Raw genomic sequence first — 17,795 nt, forward strand, 5'->3', positions numbered from 1 at the left:
GAGTAGCTGCTACGAAGATAAACGAACGAGCACGGCTCTACAAAAAACAAAAATTATATTTTACTATATGGTGGTATCTTATATACAAAGAAATGCAACATCACAACGACTTTTCTTCCTTTTCCTTTTGATTGCCAAACTCCTTTTGAACCCAAAATGTAATACTTCTGTCATAGTTCTTGAGTGCTAAGATTTCTGATCGAACTCGGCTTATTTGCAAGGCGAGCATCAATTTTGTAGTGTGCCGTAGTCTGAGTAGCTCAAAGGGCAGCCTTCCAGTTATGCAGCCCAAGAAGACTAACCTTGGCCAAGAACAGTGAGATCATAGATCCCACATAAATGGCGCCAGTCAGGATGATGAGTCCCCAGTACTCACCACCATTGGCCTGGACGACACTCCCACCGATGGGAATACCAATCAGACAAGCAAAAGACACAATCGTGTACGCCGTCGCATAGTATCGTCCGTATTCCTGGGTCTTGCACAGTCGTCCAATGCAAACAGGTGCGATCGCGATAGAAGTGCCGGAGGAGAAACCAAAGAGCACGGCGAAGACGATGACACCAGCTGTCGTTCCACCAAGAGGAAGCCATACGCAGAAACATGCCACGATGGCGAGAATGACAGCGAGGATGCTAACGTTGAAAGGACCGATCACATCAGCGTAATAGCCCGGAAGCAGTCGACCAATGACTGAACCAGCATTGAGAATAGGAATGAGGTTGTAGGAAAAGTCCTTCCCAAAGCCCTTGTGCAGCGCATAAGTCGAGATGTAACCGAGAGGAATGAAGAGTGAGAATTCGAGCAGGAAGACGCCGATGGTGGTAAAGAGGAAAGGTAGACTCTTGAAGATGAGAAAGTTGGGGTGCGCGGTTGCGTCCTTGGCTGGTGGGAGTCGGGACTTGAGGAGGGCGATACCGATCAAACTGCAGACGAGGCAGATGAGAGCAATAACTCGGGTTGCCCACCCATAACCGATCTTGTCGATTAGTCGAGTCAACATAAAGGGGTAGATGATACCGCCAATACCACCCGCAGTGGATGCAACGCCAGTTGCTAAACCTCGTCGTGCCTTGAAGTAGTGGCCAACCGCAGCGATCGATGGAGTGAAGAGCAGTGAAGATCCGAATCCGCAGAGTAAACCGAATGAGACAACAAAGTGCCAGAGTTCTTTACAAGTCAGCACAAACAATACCAAGAAAATCTGAAGGAGTAAAATACTTACGAGTCGCAAAACTCATAAAGATCATACCGCCAACGGTGAAAACTGCACCAGCAATGACAAGCCACCTAGGACCATACTTGTCAAAGACAGGCCCGATGTAGACACCGCAAAAGAAGGCGAGGAAGGTGTAGATGGAAAAGATCCAACCAACGGTGCCCTCGCTATACTCTGTGAGTTGATTGTCGAGGACATAGGCCTGAAACGTGCCGAGAGTGTTCATTAGTCCAAGCGAAGCGAATAGAGAGAACCACGAACCAGCGACCACGGACCACGCCTGCAAGCCGCCCTCGGGGTACGTTTCCTGATAAGAGGCTGTAGATGCAGCGGTTTGGTGCTTCTCGAGATCTCCGCCTGTCTTTACATCGCCGTTTTCTGCGTCGACTTGGTTGACATGGTTGATAACATCGTCTTCCTCATAGAGGGCGCGAGAGGTGACTTGGTGGCAATCCATTTTGTCTTGTTTCGATTCGTTCTTGGTCCGTCCGTCCCCAAATAGCGCTTTTCTTGTCTCTTTACAGGTACTTCGACATGCCAATTGGATGATATTGAATATTTTGAAAAAGACGAGACAAGGGGTCGATCATGCTTAAATATAAACATGATCGGATCTCGGCGCCGTCCCGGCGAAGAGGAACGGGGCCCGCTTTCGGAGTGCGGCTGGATTGATCATAGAGAAAGGATTTGTCGTGATTGGAAAAGTAATGAAAACTCATCATTTGTTCGCCTACCTTGTCAAGCTCCACCTGTTAGCGGATATGGAACGGTCGTTGCTCAAATCGAGACATGATTGTTGGGTCTAAACCAAAAGCATGGAATGACCAACGCCTTCTCAGGACAAGCCAATTGCGCTCTCTTTTCTCCTCGGGAACATTATCGGTCAAGAACGACGTCGGTCAACGCAACGCAGTTGGTCCTCCGTCTTCTTTTTTCTCAGTTGTGTGTGTGTGTGTGGGTGGTCAGATGGGTATTTCTCCCCAGCTTTTCCCTATGCCGCTATAATAGCCGGCCTCAACCCACCCCTCGGAGTTGCGTCGATCTACTGTTCAGAAATCGATAGTGGAGGAAAGCCAAGGGCGACTAATGTAGAGTTGAGTCACATTGCGTTGAATCGATGTTGCATTTCTGTAGTATTCGCTGAGTAAAATTCGTTATCGGCTAGCATTCGGCCGACATTATGCATGTATTATTATCTGTCAATGATGTCAATGACACAACGTCTGAACTAACCTCCACTCTAATCAAGCCTCTTCGTCCTCGACATCCTCCATAGTCACATGCCGTGACGGCGGGTCTCGGCCGGGTTGTGCTTCCGTATCCCGGTCAGTCGTTTTGAGGTAGCCTTCCTGCTCTAGCCGGTCTGCTTCTTCTGGCTCTATCAATCCGCCCTGACCTTGGCCTTTGTTCATCTTCATCTTGACTGCTGTAGGTACGAATGCCGAAACAGCTTCTTTTCGCAGATCGCGAACCACAGGTTTCGCTTCATATACAGTCTTTGCTTCCACGGGTGGTGGTGTATCCTTCTTTTGCTGCTTGTCTTCGTCGTCTTGTCTCGCTGCGTTCTCTGCCGCTCTCTTGGCTCGTCGTTCGGCGTACCATTTATCCATAACGTCCTTGGGGATTGGTGGAGGCGTATCTCGAGGCATGGGAATTCTCTTGATGTCGTCGGGAACGTCTTCATCACTGGTCGTAGCATCATTTGACCCTCTGCGCCTCTTGCCCAGAACGCCAGGTCCCGAATCGCGATCTCTATTCCATCCTCGCCCGAATGTTGGTGCCTTGTCGCCCAGTGTTTCTCTCGCTTTCTTCACTGCTTTGAGTTCCTTCTCGAGACCTTCCAGAGTTGCCTCTTCATGGCGCGTAAGTTTGCCACCACCTGATGTGACTTTCTTGAGGTCGTCGATTTGTTTTTGTATGCGCTCGGGGTTCTTTCGCGACAGCTTCTCGTTTAAGCGCTCCTGTCGTTCATGTTTGCCTGTACATGTTGTTAGATGTGTATTTCAGACATCTTGGATCTCACCAACCTTTCTTGAGAGCTTTGGCCTTGTCGGCTTTGCGCTGAGCTTGTACGGGATTGTAGTTCTTTTCTTTTGGCATCGCGAGAGCACCAGTGATTCAGACTGCGCACGTTTTGTATTTGGGTTTGAAATAATGCCAAAAGTATTATTTCGAAAGTGCTTGTCACTTATATGAGATCAATCGGATGAGTAAGTTGTGTTGAGTCTTGTCGTAGTTTACTTTGGGATTGTTGGAGATGAACATATCGTTAAGTTTGCTGGGTTACTTCCTCATCGCGATCATTGTGCCCCACTTGATGACTAAGGTATCATGAGCAGAAGTGTAACGGTGGAAATGGGCTTGGAAGTGATGTAACGTCTTTACGTCTTTTCTTGTTTGTCATGATCAGCGTCATTCTAGATTGTCACGAATTTTCTGCCAATAGATTACTGCGTCCACAGGACACTCTCTATATATACGAAGCAAGACTTCAATGTTATCAAAAGGAATAGTGAATTGTCCCTCATATGCATACACGTGTATAGTAGTGCACTTCCGCCAATGCAGATTCATATCGTTTTCTTAATAAACCATTTACCTAGAAATTGAACAAGAATCAAGTCATAATTATTCATAACAGCAAAAGACCCCTGTCCAAAGCAAACTTCAAATAAAAACCTTCAAAAGCCTCAAGCTTGAGCTTAAAAGCCGGTAGTTTGTAGGCATAATACATCAATATGCCTTTGGGTAATCCCATTCTCCTTTCCATGCATTTCAATTCCATCTCTGATAGTGACAAATCAAGCGCCGGAATCCCCTAGGTTTTCCGTTTCCTTCCTTTCTGTTGTAAACGCCGTAATCATTGTGTAGCTGGTAGCTGGGTATGTTGCCGAGGTTCGTAGTGTACAGCCGGATCTTGTTGGTAAGCCCGGTCTCAAGCTGATAGACCAAGGTGCGCCTCCGAATTGGGCTTCGTAGACGAAAGTTCTACACCCAACTTCTCAGCAACACAACTGCTGGAAACATCTTTGCCCATGTATTTTTGAAGAATGGTGTCAAAGTCGGTTTCCGCCACCACGGGCCCTGTGCCAGAGCACTTGGCCTTCTTGGTAAGCTCGGAGCAAAGACCGTCCAGATCGAACTCGCCAGTCTGTGCCTTGGGACAAGCTTGGAGTTTCTCCCTAATGTCAAGGTTAGATCGTAAACTTTCCTGATAACCGTGAAGTAATACATACCAAAGCTGATTGCAGTTCATGTTCTGTTTCTTGGGGGGCTCGTCGTCACAAGACTCCTTCTGAGCATCAATCTGATCGATCAGATTGGAAGCCTTCTTGTGCTGGTTGTTCGCCTGAGCATTGGGGCTGTTGGGTGCCATGTTGTAAGGAGTAAAGAAATCACTGTCAAGAGCATCGTTGAAGAAGTCGTCAAACGATGGGTTGGACAAAACATTGGCTTGAGGCTCGCGGTAATCGCCAAAGAGTTGTGGGTCGAATTGTCCACCGTTCTGTTGCGAAAGCCAGTCAAAGTTGGTGCTGTTGAGATCGACATTGCCGAATTGGCTAGCATTGTTCTGGCCGGACTGTTCCTCACCGATGGTAGTCATCGTATCAACAGGCTTGAAACCCATAGGCGACTGGTTGAAGGGTTCAGGCGAGGTACCACAAGAAGAGCTGGGACCAGTGTTTGAATGCGATGAAGCAGATGGGGAGCTTGAGGCGCCGTTGATGCTGTAGTTTCCAGAGTCGACGCTTGTGCGGGAAGGGTTGGTGGCCGAACTTGACATGGAAGGGCTAAAAACACCCGAGAACTTGGCTAAATCGTCCTTGAATTGTTGTGCCGATTGCGCGTTATTATTCATGTTGTTGTTGGGGCTTGGGTAAGAAGCCTTTTGTTGGTCTGGGCTTGTAGGTGATGATCCTTTAGGCTTATTGGTAGGAGGGCCTGGGAGCATGCCAAACTTGGGAAATTCGAACTGAAAGTTAACATCGCCAAGGTTGCTAACAGCAGCACTACCAAAGGGAACCTTTTCTCGAGGCAGAGATTTGGTGGTTGACATGACAGTGACCTTTTGCTTGTACTGGTTGAGTTCAGCCGTCATACGCTCAACCTGTGCTCGCAGCATGCTATTCTCATGGTTAGCGGCCTGGGAAGCCTTTTCCAACTCGTCAACCTTTGTCTCGAGATCTTTCAGGTGCTTCTCCTTGCGTTCTCTGAAAGCACGCTGAGCAGCTCGGTTTTGAGCTTTACGTTTCTATCATGTGTTAGTAGTGCATAGGACAGCTATGACATGTTACAACATACCGAACTAGGCTCGGATGTAAGAGGCTTACGGCCGGGCTTCTTGGGAACCTTGCCGGAGCTTTCGCGACGCTTGTGTTCTTGACCTGGGCTGTCTTCATCGTCCTCATCATCTGGGTAGCTGCGTTTCTCGGGAGTCTCGGTCTCTGAAGAGTCGGACAAAGCTACCGATGCGGCATTGTTTGTTGAATCGGCGGTGGTACCAGGAAGGTCTCCAATCATAGATGGCTGATCCTCGCTGGCAAAAGAGAAATCAAAGCCAGAGTCGCCAAAGTCATAGTCATAGTTGTCGAGGAAGGGACTCTCCTGGAAAGCTGAGGCCTGAGCGGGCTTTTGTTGGCTGGCGGAGTTGCGGAAAGAGTTGTTCGGGGCAGACACAGCGTTGTTGGCGGTAGAACCAGCAAGCTGCTGCTTATTGGAGTTGAGAGCAGCAAAGAGAAGGTTCTGCTGTTGCGGGGTCAAAAGAAAGTTGGGTGGCAAAGTGCCTCCAGTGCCGGTAGAAGCCATCGCGAGTGATGGGCTGTGAGGCTCGTAGAAGAAGAGTGTCGCGAAGGATGGAAAATTATTTGAAATCGGAAGAAGTGAGTTTTAGGACGCTACAGATTGGACACCAAATCCAAGCAAGCTCTCTGCCAAACCAGGCTCACGTAGGAGGGGGGGCAAAGAGCCTGAGAGCGTGTAGCGGCGACGTCGGGGATCTGACAGGACCTAAAGAGGCGGGGCTTGGTTTATAATGGGTTAAGATTGCTGCACGTATCCGTCAAAGTCATGAAACCAAGTGCAGTACGGTGTAGAATAGACAAAGGATAAACGAGAATTTTCGGATTGAATTGGACTGGATTCGGGAACAAGGAACTGAGGCTATCGAGAAGATCAACCAGTATGTAAGTAAGCAAGATGGATGATGAAAGTGGCCGCCAGTCGACGGGTGTCAAGGTCAGGTGTAGGCGGAGCCAGGGATGATGAATGGGAGAAATCCCGCCTGCCCGCCAGGGATTCAACTAAACTGTCACTGTAGGCAAACGCCATGAGAGCGGGGGGAACAGCTGAGCCAACGGGCGTTGACTTGGAACTGCACTGTAAGACACTGTATCAACGCGCACCAAAGCGTCCAAAGCGGAGTTTCGATCCTGAAAATTTGCTGCCTGAGTCACAAATATTCCTTCTAGCTGCTTCTTTCATCAGCTCACTAGGCCTTGAACAGGAACTAACATGGGTGGGGGGACTAGGGAGGCTAGGAGGCTGGCACAAGCCTGTGAACCTTTGACAGTGTGAATAGCATCAAAGTTGCATTTGTCAGCCGGGGCGACCGGTTCTTACCCAGACGCCAGGATCTTGGTATCAATCGGCCTGACTGACTTACAACAAGGGGAAAAGATGTAACAAAAGCCAGGTGAGATGAGCATATTATCTCCTATTTCCTCTCTTTTCTCTCTGTTGTCGTCTGACTCACAGGAACTCACTCGTTCGTCTATCAACTAGTTACAGTGACACCTGGGTAGACGGCACCCCGGCTTATACCCGACTCTTTTCGGCATATAACTTCCATTGACATCCACGCCCTTTTTGACCTTGTGCCACGGAGTACTCTGTACTTGCTCGAATCTCCGAGTCTTTGCATGATTGAGTACTTTGACTCTTAGTTGGCAATCTCAATGACATCAGTTTCAGTCATCTCTGTTTGTTGACAAAGTCCTCTATTATACCATCTTATCGTTTCATCCTCCATCATTTCATATTTCTCCCCGCCCCCGGATTTAGACAAGAGTCGGACTTTGTCTTGCCGTTAATTCATAAACTCCGCTGACCAATCACTATTCCTTGTACTTCCCAATGGGTCAAGCCCACTGTCAACCGCTCAGACGTTGTTGCGATGGATCTGATCTCAACGGTTTCCTAACGAACACAGCCGTTGAAATAATTTGCCATGAACTTATACCTGAGAGACTGATTGGTTTCGGAGGTAGCTACATGGCGTAATCTGACAAAGTTACTGTATGTAGTATGCACCCTCGGCGCTCGCAAAAAGTATGCCCATACGAAGATAGCGTAGTCCGGAGCTCGGATCTTACATGCATGTTTTGGAATCATTCAAAAGACCCTGTTTGCAGCTTGGCATCCCACGTGTTCGGGCTAATACTAAGCCGCCAAACAAAGTAGAGCAGAATTGGTTCAGGGTAGTCAGATTTGGACTGAGCTTCATACTCAAAAGATAGTTAACCCAAATAAATATATCCTTACTAGTAAATTAACTACATGGCATCATGACTATTAGTTTAGGCTTTGAAATTGTACCAAACCACCAGATTAGTTGTGAACATCAGCATTTCCAGCGAACACCAAATTGTATCATCTTCAACAACAACAATGTCTCGAACTTGATAATGATATCCACCGAAGGACAATTTACCAAGGAGATCCATGATCAGTGAGTACCATCCTTGGCGGTGATTGCACGATCATCCTCGGCATAAGCATCGACCTTGTACTTGGAAAACTCGCGAGTCTTGACACGATGAGCGAAAAGAATATCGAGTTCCTCAAAGGTCTTGTTCTTTGTTTCAGGAAGCCGAAAGAATGTCCAGATGAAGAAGAAAAAACAACATCCGCCCCAGAAGAATCCAGTTTTCCCTCGCCAGTCCCCAGCTGTCGGGTTCAGCATGTATGGGTTGATGACATTGCAAATGATTTGGGCAATGTAGTAAGCAATTCGACTGACGCAAACCGTCTTTGCTCGCAGACGAGTAGAACTCACTTCACTGATAATGGCATAACAGATTGGGCCAACTGTCATGTAATAAACTCCCAACCAAATGAGCATCATACTGGCTTGGGCATAATTGCCGCCTTGTGAGTCTCCTGCACCGACGCTGATGAAACCTACTATCATCAGTACCGCTGTGAGCAAACCAAGGCCCCAGAGATACAACGTGCGCCGACCAAATGGAGCTAGCAGCCACCAAGAGATGATCGTGCCAACAGAAGCGATGCCTAGACCGCCGACAGACATTCTGAAGGATATAGATTCGGGAAGTCCAGCCTGGACAAAGAAGTATGTCGGTGTCCCACCCATGGCCGAGCCGCAAAAAGGTTGAGCCGCAAAAGCCATGCAAGCAATCTCAGTTCTGCGTCTGTCGATTCCACGGAAGCAGTCCATATATGAGGTACCTTGATCGATTGATTTCTCGATTTCATTGGTATGGATCATCATGGCGACTGCTTGTTTGGCATGGCCTGGTTCTTTTGAAGAGCTTAATCGCATAACTGATTTCTCGGCTTCCTGGTAGTCACCGATACGAACAAAGTACCATGGCGACTCAGGTGCGAAGAAAAGAACTGCGAACAACGGAAGAGGCCAAGCCCACTGAATCGCGAATGGCACTCGATAAGACCAATGTCCGGTATTGTTCGAGAAGCCGGCTTGTACACCGGCCGAAATGAGCTGTCCGATAGCCCAGCAGAGGTTAACATAAACAGTTAAATAACCTCTCAATGCCATAGGACAGACTTCGGAAGCATATGCGGGTGCCATGGTAGCAAATACACCCCATGGGATGCCACATAGGAATTGTCCGACGAGAAGAACAGGGAGGTTGGGTGAGAAGAAGGATATGAAGATGAAGCCACATATGGCCACCAAGGAGGTGAGAAGTACTTTGCGATATCCAAGTTTATGCGTGAAGTAACCATTGGCAAAGGCTCCGATGATGGTGCCAACACTGACAGCGTTGCTAAGAGCGTTCTGCCAAGAAGCCGTGATTTGCCATGTATCTGTTGAAGGTTGGTAGGTCCCATAGTGCTCCCGGAAGGCAGGCTGAGCGAAGAAAGATGATATCAGGACAATATCGTAACCTTCCATGATGATTGAGGTTGAAAGTAGAACCGACCACAAGACAGCTTTGGGATATTTCCGAATAGCCTGGAGTAACGTGAGGTTATGTTCCTCTTCTGCGGCCTGCTTTGCAATGGCTGTGTCTTTGACCATCTCAGAAGCTGGGGCATGGTTATCTTCGCTGACTCTGGCGACCTTGTCGTCCATGATGCTTGGCATGGCGAAGAAAGTTGAGTGGTGTAAGAAGAGGCACTCCTAGAGTACTGGGGTATTGTATCATTGTGGTAATCAGTCAGACAATGAGCAGCACTGGCTATATATATAGCTGAGCTATACCAGGATATCTCAGCTGTCATGTAGAGCCATTGGCCCTTCGTCCCATGGTGCGTATCATTGTAAGCTCTCTTTCTCCCATGATCATCCGAGAGTTGTGGGGAAGAATCCGGGGAACGAGAACTCCTGAGCTTGCCATCCTTGTCAGTTTCTTCAAGAAACCTGGGGTAAGGGTGTGGAAATGATGTTTGAGGCTGTTCGATCCCCACCGGGAAGTTGGTTGCATTGTCTTGTAACTGCTCCGGTGGGGGAGGGGATCACAATGTGCCGAAGCAACCAACGACTTGACCTAAATACAAGTTGAACCATTGTTCTCCTTTCGAATTTGGATTTATCGAACTATTTTCTACTGCAAATGATTAGTCCATGTAAATAATCTTTAATTGATAGTGGAATTGAAGAATTTGTGGTGATGATTTCCGATAGAAGGTCAAATGTCCTAACCTACTGGGTAGCAGAAAAGTTGACCTCCTAAACTTAGGGTACAAAAATAATTAGCCTAAAGACTATAGTTTTAATAGCATAAAATGACCTACTAATTTCGTCTCTTATGTTCTCAGCGGCCAATTCTTCTGGTACCCTGAGGCTAGCCCATGTTGCTATAAACTTTGGGTGTAATTTCCGTACATTTTTGCGAAATTCGGTAGTGGGCGCCGCAGACATGCTCATCTACCATTAGTTATAGAGCTGTTTCATCTTTTTCTGGCCTCTTATGATACTTTAAGGCTGACATTGGTAGATAGATTTTGTGGCGCGCACGTTATTGAATATCGCCAAAATACACGGATACGGCACAAGTATTCAACAAGGATACGACTCATACCTCGTACGAGTTAAACTATCACGCGTCAGGAGAGATTGAGTGTTGGCGTTCGATTTGGGTAGCCAGGCAACAAATGACACAACACAGATTGAAGATGGAAAGAGCAACCCCGCAGATGACAAAAGTGTGTACCTGCCTACACGCTTTAGGTTGAACCTGTCAATCGTAGCTTCCTGCAGTTATACATTATCATAAACGCTCAATGACTTCAACTTCACGAACATGATCTGCTAGTCTAAATCACCATGGCTCCTCAGGACGAGCTTATGCCATTTCAATGTCATTTCTGCCCCAAGACATTTGGGCGACAGGAACACTTGGCGCGGCATGTCAGAGCCCATACACGCGAGAAGCCATACGGCTGCCGACAATGCAACAAATCTTTCACAAGACAAGACGTTTTACAAAGACATCAGGCAACCCACAGCTTAGGTGCAGTCAATCGCAACGCAGTATCGGCCAGAGCATGCAAAGAATGCGCTGCAGGTCGCAGTCGCTGCTCAAGAGAATTACTATGTGAAAGATGCAAAGAAAAAAACTTGGAATGCATCTATCCCAAGTCTACAAGACGAAAGCCTCGTTCAGTGGCCCAACGAAGCAACATAGCTACCCAATCTACTGGTTCATCTACAGAAAATTCGAATGAGGATATCGAAGTCCGTGATCGCGCCCAGGTTACAGAAGAAGTGATGGAAGACACTTCTGTACTCATGGAGAACAATGCAACCGAGAATGGTGGTGAACATGGGTGGATTGCTAATCAGCATCAACCTATCCCGATGACATCTACTGGCGGTCTGATGACCGCTACTTCACTGCCCGAATCTATGTTTCAGATCAACGACCTAGGTGACTTTGCGGTTGAAAGAACCATGACGGAACCGACTATGGGAGCATCCAGCATCAACTGGCTGAGTGATAGCCAGTATCTTTCCATGTGGGAGAGTCAGCTATCGGCTGTTCCCGATGGCCTTGGACCTGTGGGATATGCGTTTCCCTCTGGACTTGCTAGGCCCAACCCCATCTCACCCTGGATCTCAAATCAGTACAACGACGTCAATAGTGTTGATATGGCCAGGTCAGATCTTGGACCAACCTACGCACCAAGCCCAATGGCTGCTGAGAGCCCTCATTACAGTCGAGCAGACAGCCTCCGCGGGTCCAGTGTGTCAAAGTCAACTGATGGGACACTTTATGTCGAAGGAACGATGGCAAGAGCACCGTTTGGTGGTCAACTCTTAGGCCGAAACATGAACCAACCCAATGTATCTCACGCAGCGGAGGCCGGATCGAGTAACGGGGCCCCGGATTCGCTCGAAGTGGACAGCCAAACAGACTCTTCTCACTATGTATCAAATGAGCTTTACTCCGAGTTAGTCTCAGTTGCTCGTGGACACGCCGAAATTGACAGCCAGGACCTGACTACTGCCACGATCCCCCCAATAGGGCATATCAGATGCTTTGTGCGACTCTACTATGAAAGGTTTCATGTTATATATCCTTTTATACGAAAGAGCGCCTCAATATGGCAAGACTCTACTAATTGGATTCTGTTGCTGGCCGTGTCAGTTGTTGGTGCTAAGTATCTGGGAGGCACATGGTCACTATCCTTATCTAGGCTATTGGAAGCAATCTTGGACGACAGGCTTCAATCGGTGTCTGAGAAAAGTAATCAGGACAGTCATGGTACTTGGATTCCGGGTTCTTCCCAGTCACGAGTCCGGTTGGACTTTATAACACTCCAAGCCTTTATTATCAGCATGATCGACAGGCTTCATAGTGGCCAGAAGGTCGTAACGGAGCGTGCGCTGAGCCAAATGTTTCTTCTTGTTGAACAATGTAGAAGCCTGAATCTACTGTCCCGGGTGCCGCCTAAAATCAATAACGAGACGACATCTAGCAATGGTGCATCTATCACAGAATGGCTGCGAGCTCAATCCGAGTTACGAACGGGATTGATGGTATGGGTATGTTATTATATGCGCCAGCTTTTCGACTTGTTCTGATATTTTAGATTCTTGACTCCATCGTTGCATACGAGTTCGACTGCCCACACCTCCTACAACTCCACGAAGTCAAGACCGCGCTTCCATGTCAAGAAGGGATTTGGGATGAGCCGACATGGGAGAGCATCAACGGCAATGGCTGTCGCCAAGGTTAGTCATAAGGGTCGCAAAATCCCAAATAATGTCGACTTGCCACTAACTCGACATTTCTGTGACAGCAACAGTACTGGAGGCACTCCATCTTCTTTACATGGAAAAACGACAACCAGAACGTTTGACTGAATTCGGAAATATTGTAATGATTTACGCCGTTTGTCGCAGGACCCAAGAGGCCGCCTATCAATATGAAACTGCATTGTCCAGATGGACTCCAGTTGCTCATGTCGAACCCTGTTCAGAATCAATTACCGTGGCTGAATCGTGGCCACCAAGTCTCGAGATAATGACACGGTGGAGAAATAGTGCTTGCGATAGCCTTGACATGTTACACTGGAAAGCAAACGGTAAAGCTGCCAATGCCGGGGGCTCAGAACACCCAACTATTCTTCTTCTTCACCTCTCCAGGCTATACCTCTTAGCGCCCTGCAAGTATTTGCAAAGGGTAGCGACGTCAGCAGCGTGGAATGAAACGACCCATGTAGCATATGCTACTGTGGACTATTCGGAAGCATATAACCACCTTTATCGTTGGGCAAATGTTGATCAGTACAAGGCAAGGCTGTCTATTGTCCATGCCGGAGCCTTGATATGGCATATCCGGCGGTACAGTAGTAACAGCTTTATAGAGCCTCATGCCATTTATCTTGCTACTCTTCTGGTATGGGCCTACAGTGTTTTTACTGCGCGGCCTACAGATTCGGGATCTCTACAAGAGACTAGGGCGTCAGGGCCAAGACAGGATCTCACGAGCCATGTTCCACAGGGTCCTGCTAATGCAGGGAATACACCGCAGTATGATGAAGATGAGGAAGAAGAAGAACCGGAACCAACATTTATACATCTGGATCGGCCATGTGATGATGAAATGGTTCAAACTTACATACGTCTTGGCCACAAGATGAAAGGTTTTATGCAGCGCGTTGGAGATATTTGCAGTACTGACGCCCCACCAAAGATTCTAAAGGAAGGGATAAGGCTACTGTCACACGCAATTGATAAGAAAAAGGCATGGGGAATAGAGGTCTCCTTTGTTAAGGGTTTAGCAAGTCTATTGGATGCAACCACTGCGCAACAAAGTGAGAGAGCAGTAGGTAGTGGCTTATTCTAAGATTAAATGAACCCATCTATCGCCACCTCGGAGTCTCTGGTTGGCATGATATCTCGCTGATCTCAAGTACTCGGAACACGTTATCCTTCTCTTGCGAAAACTGGCATCTGCGACAAAGGAGTTTCCACTGTCACGCTCTGTCCTGAATCATAAGACGATTTACCATCGAAGGAAGACCACTTCTTGCCTTGAGGAAGCTGGGGGAGATACACCTCAATACTAGTCTGGCCTGGTTTGAGAATGGGGCACACAAGATACTTGTCGCCATACAAGTACTGGGTCGAGATGCTCCAGCAGTTCTTATCATCTGGAAACTCGTAGAACAGAGGCCTCATAACCGGTGTTCCCTTCTCGTGTGCTTCCTTCATGAGCTTTCGTGTATATGGCCGAAGTTCCTCTCGCATCTTGATGTACTTGACGCAGATGTCATAGACCTTGGGGCCATAGGACCAAACCTCGTTGGGGGCGCCACTGCAGCAAGTCGCTCCGCCGGTTGTTCCATGCTGTGGCTGGCGAGGTTCACGATCGCCGTGCAGTCGCATCACCGGGCAGAATGTACCCCATTGAAACCATCGTACAAAGAGCTCCCGGAAACTCTCATCGTTGGGGTCGCCTCCGTGAAAGCCTCCGATATCTGTTGTCCACCAGGGCAATCCGGAGAGTCCCATGTTGAGACCAGCGCAAATCTGATTGTGGAAGCTACCCCACGACGACGCAATATCGCCACTCCATACAAGGGCACCGTACTTTTGGCTACCGGCCCAAGCGCAGCGGAGGAGGTTGACGATGTTCTTTTGTCCTTCTGCCTCCTGACCCTCGTAGAATGCTCGAGCGTATTCGACAGGATAAATGTTTCCTATGGAACTATTCGAGCCCTGGAAATATCGATAGTTTTCAAAGTCGTATGCTGCATATTCCGGCTCTGCTTCGTCTAGCCAGAATGTCCTGATGCCCTTGGTAAAGTAATTCTTCTTGACAGTTTCCCACAAGTATTTCCTGGCATCTGGGTTTGTGGTGTCGATATGAACAGTCTCGCCTTGGAAATCGAGTCCAATGCGAACACCTCGGTCCGTACGGATCAAGTAACCATGTTCTACCATATAATCATAGTTTTCCGATTTCTTGTCAACGGTTGGCCAGATAGAAACCATGAGCTCGATCCCAAGATCTTTGAGTTCCTTGGTCATCGCATCTGTGTCTTGTCAGCACTGTTTCGCTCCACGATACGAGGGGACTTACCAGGGTCAGGCCAGTACTCGGGGTCAAATTTCCATTCGCCCTGCTTGGGCCAGTGGAAGAAATCGACAACGATCAGATCAATGGGGATTTCTCGTCGCTTGTACTCCCTGGCTACCTCCAAAAGCTCCTCTTGTGTCTGGTATCGCAGCTTGCACTGCCAAAAGCCAAGTCCATATTCAGGCATGAGGGGTACTTTTCCTGTAGCGTCTGCATACGCTTCCACGATTTGGGCTGGTGAGTCTCCTGCAACGATCCAGTAGTCGAGGACCTGCGTCGAGAATGCTTCAAATGACATGACATTCTTTCCGAAGACGGCTCTGCCGATTGCTGGGTTGTTCCATAGGAGTCCGTATCCGAGCGACGACACGGCAAACGGAACACTTGCTTGAGAATTGCGATGGGCTAGTTCGAGATCCATTCCCTTCAAGTCAAGCCATGGCTGTTGGTACTGGCCCATTCCGAATATCTTTTCATCGGGACTGATACTCTCGAGCCGCATGGTCAAGTGGTAATTCTCAGTACCAAGGATACCCTTGAACTCGCGTGCTTCAACTTCAAGAGCACTGCACTTTGGATCGATGAGATCTTTTCTATTGCGGCAGTACTCTTCAAGAAGCAGTTTTCCATCTGCGGTCTCGATGGTCAACTTGCCGAGACGAGAGATTCGGGCTTTGATGTTGCCATTGGTGATGGTTGCCGAGTCCTCAGAAATGGATATCTTGGGTGTTATTTCCTTGAGCTGTTGGAGAGCCCAGTCCTCAGATGACATCTTTGCGGACTTGGTGGCTCTCACACGGAATGCGTTGGGGCCCCATGGCTCAATCCATACATCCTCCGCATCGTACTTGTAGCGGAGGCGGGTTTTGTCGTCAAAGAACATGATGGCAATTCTCGCCAGATGAAGGGATTGTGCTTGTTCAGGTTATGTTGCAGTGAGTATGACACACTCAATTGCCGTGCTTGCACCAGACGGTTAATGCTGTAACTACAGTCTAGAATAAATACTCAAACGAATGAACCCAATCTTTGAGGCCGTCACTTTCCCCGCCGGAGGAATGCAAGTCCTCCAGTCGGGTATTATCGATGATCCAATGACAGCATCTGCGGTAACATCATGCATGCATCTCCAACTTCCCCACCGGAGGTTTGTGAGAACTACATCCAAGCAGCCAAGCTACATTAGTACACTATGTACTTGTATTTGTAAGGCGACAGCATACCTATAAACCAACAAACACATGACATCAAAATCGAGGTCATTGTAGATAAGGGATTTCGTAGCAACAAAGCTTATTTGGGTGATATCTGCAGGGCTGTGGAGGGAGTGTTGGCAGGCAGAGTGCAAGCCACCATTGACCACACGTATAACAATGGACGTGCTGGTGCACAGCAACATAGGACAAGGCTCAATTTAGAATTCTCAATTTTGCAGACCATAGCGACTACTAAACCACTTATACGTTTCCTTGTTATCGGTGGGATGCTTTCCCCAAAAACCTAGCCTTGTCGGTAATGTTTGAGCACAACACCTGGACGTCCTATCTGCCGGTATCCCTGCATCTTCCCGGAGGTAATTACTATGGACATGTCGTTCCTATTCAGCCAGCCTTCTTTCTTAGTTCTTTGGGCCGAGCAAATTGTCCTCTCCTGTACACAGACGTCCTTGAAGTATGTCGTTAGCAGTGTCTTTGAATTTGAGGGAGCAAAATGTAGAGGCTCAAACCCGGTACTTACCACTCAGGTCACCCTGCAATAGAAACTTGTGCAAGCACCTATTGCGAGCCAATTTCCATCCGATGTTTAGCGTTGGCAATGACTCCGGCAAGGGGAAACGACGAGTTGTCCCATCATCCGGTGCATGCGAATGACCTTTCCAACCTCGCGTGTCTGTCGCTCACTGGATAGAGTTGCACACGACACAATTTTGAGTCGACGAAGAGTACGTCTCATGCGAACGTTTTTTTCCATGAGTACTTGAGTGTTGGCCATGATCTTGCGATTACTTTCCACGAGTCCGGAAGTGTCGCCCACGAGTTTGCGATTTTCTTCCTCAAGCTTGGAATATGTTTCCTTGAGTGTGCGATACCGTTCCTTCAATTCTTGGGCACGGGGAACACTTTGCGAGATGCTCCTCATTGTTAAGGTTACAGCGTATATGTCAGACGGCTGAATCGAGCCAATAAGGATGTCACTGAACTGGATGTCATTGAAATCGATGTTCTCCATGGCTGGTAACTCTCTGGTCAGATACCAGATCTATTGAATCGATAGAGGGGATTTGAGATATCAGCGCATACTAACCGGAGGAGAAGACTAATCCGTCGTGCGATTGGTGATGGCTGATATGAAAGAAAGAAGGGTTTTTCGGCGTGGTGAGATGATGGGCCACGGAATAGATTGCCGGACGATAACAGAAGTAGAAGTAGAAGTGCAGCCTTCCATGTCTGAATTGAATAAATCTTGCAAGAACGAAGTGTATCCCCTTGTGGGTGGGATTGACACTTCTTGTCAGTGCAAGAGTTCAAATCTACCTACTACGGTACCTAGGCAGGCATATTTCGAGAAGTTTATCCGCTCAAGGCAGGCGGCAGGACTCCTGCGTTATTCTTCCTTCTAAATTAATTGCACTTGCACTCCACCCCTTTCCTTTTTCCTTTTATCTTCACCAGCGGCCGCAAGCCGATTGTTCCCCTGAGTACATTTATTTCTCTATAGAACCCGAGAGGGAGTCAAGAAACAATGGCGTCGCCTTACGCGAATGTTGGACAGCCCCAGG

At 48.0% G+C, this 17,795-nt stretch overlaps 6 protein-coding genes across 6 annotated transcripts; 1 reads left to right on the forward strand and 5 right to left on the reverse strand.

Annotated features, from left to right (window-relative positions):
• Positions 1-63: 63 nt before the first annotated feature.
• FGSG_08802 (uncharacterized protein) lies at positions 64-1,769 on the reverse strand. The gene is made up of 2 exons (XM_011321616.1): positions 1,227-1,769; positions 64-1,171 (listed from the first exon to the last, which is right to left on the reverse strand). The coding sequence occupies exons 1-2, from the start codon at positions 1,675-1,677 to the stop codon at positions 261-263; spliced, it is 1,362 nt and encodes a 453-aa protein (XP_011319918.1). The 5' UTR covers positions 1,678-1,769; the 3' UTR covers positions 64-260.
• A 695-nt stretch (positions 1,770-2,464) lies between these two features.
• Positions 2,465-3,320, reverse strand: FGSG_08801 (uncharacterized protein; the record flags this gene model as incomplete). The annotated part of the gene is made up of 2 exons (XM_011321617.1): positions 2,465-3,198; positions 3,248-3,320. The coding sequence occupies 2 exons, from the start codon at positions 3,318-3,320 to the stop codon at positions 2,465-2,467; spliced, it is 807 nt and encodes a 268-aa protein (XP_011319919.1).
• Positions 3,321-3,720: 400 nt separating this feature from the next.
• Positions 3,721-6,176, reverse strand: FGSG_08800 (uncharacterized protein). The gene is made up of 3 exons (XM_011321618.1): positions 5,523-6,176; positions 4,457-5,472; positions 3,721-4,402 (listed from the first exon to the last, which is right to left on the reverse strand). Exons 1-3 carry the CDS (start codon positions 6,024-6,026, stop codon positions 4,156-4,158), a joined length of 1,767 nt encoding a protein of 588 aa, XP_011319920.1. The 5' UTR covers positions 6,027-6,176; the 3' UTR covers positions 3,721-4,155.
• A 1,768-nt stretch (positions 6,177-7,944) lies between these two features.
• Positions 7,945-9,570, reverse strand: FGSG_08799 (uncharacterized protein; the record flags this gene model as incomplete). The annotated part of the gene is made up of 1 exon (XM_011321619.1): positions 7,945-9,570. One exon carries the CDS (start codon positions 9,568-9,570, stop codon positions 7,945-7,947), a length of 1,626 nt encoding a protein of 541 aa, XP_011319921.1.
• A 1,182-nt stretch (positions 9,571-10,752) lies between these two features.
• Positions 10,753-13,574, forward strand: FGSG_08798 (uncharacterized protein; the record flags this gene model as incomplete). Its single annotated transcript, XM_011321620.1, has 5 exons — positions 10,753-10,939; positions 11,141-12,474; positions 12,522-12,663; positions 12,732-13,330; positions 13,368-13,574. The coding sequence occupies 5 exons, from the start codon at positions 10,753-10,755 to the stop codon at positions 13,572-13,574; spliced, it is 2,469 nt and encodes an 822-aa protein (XP_011319922.1).
• Positions 13,575-13,860: 286 nt separating this feature from the next.
• On the reverse strand, positions 13,861-15,899 carry FGSG_08797 (uncharacterized protein; the record flags this gene model as incomplete). The annotated part of the gene is made up of 2 exons (XM_011321621.1): positions 13,861-14,972; positions 15,020-15,899. 2 exons carry the CDS (start codon positions 15,897-15,899, stop codon positions 13,861-13,863), a joined length of 1,992 nt encoding a protein of 663 aa, XP_011319923.1.
• Positions 15,900-17,795: the final 1,896 nt, after the last annotated feature.

The sequence above is a fragment of the Fusarium graminearum genome, chromosome 2 (assembly GCF_000240135.3).
Source record: "Fusarium graminearum PH-1 chromosome 2, whole genome shotgun sequence".
In the NCBI taxonomy this organism is placed as follows: Eukaryota; Fungi; Ascomycota; class Sordariomycetes; order Hypocreales; family Nectriaceae; genus Fusarium; species Fusarium graminearum.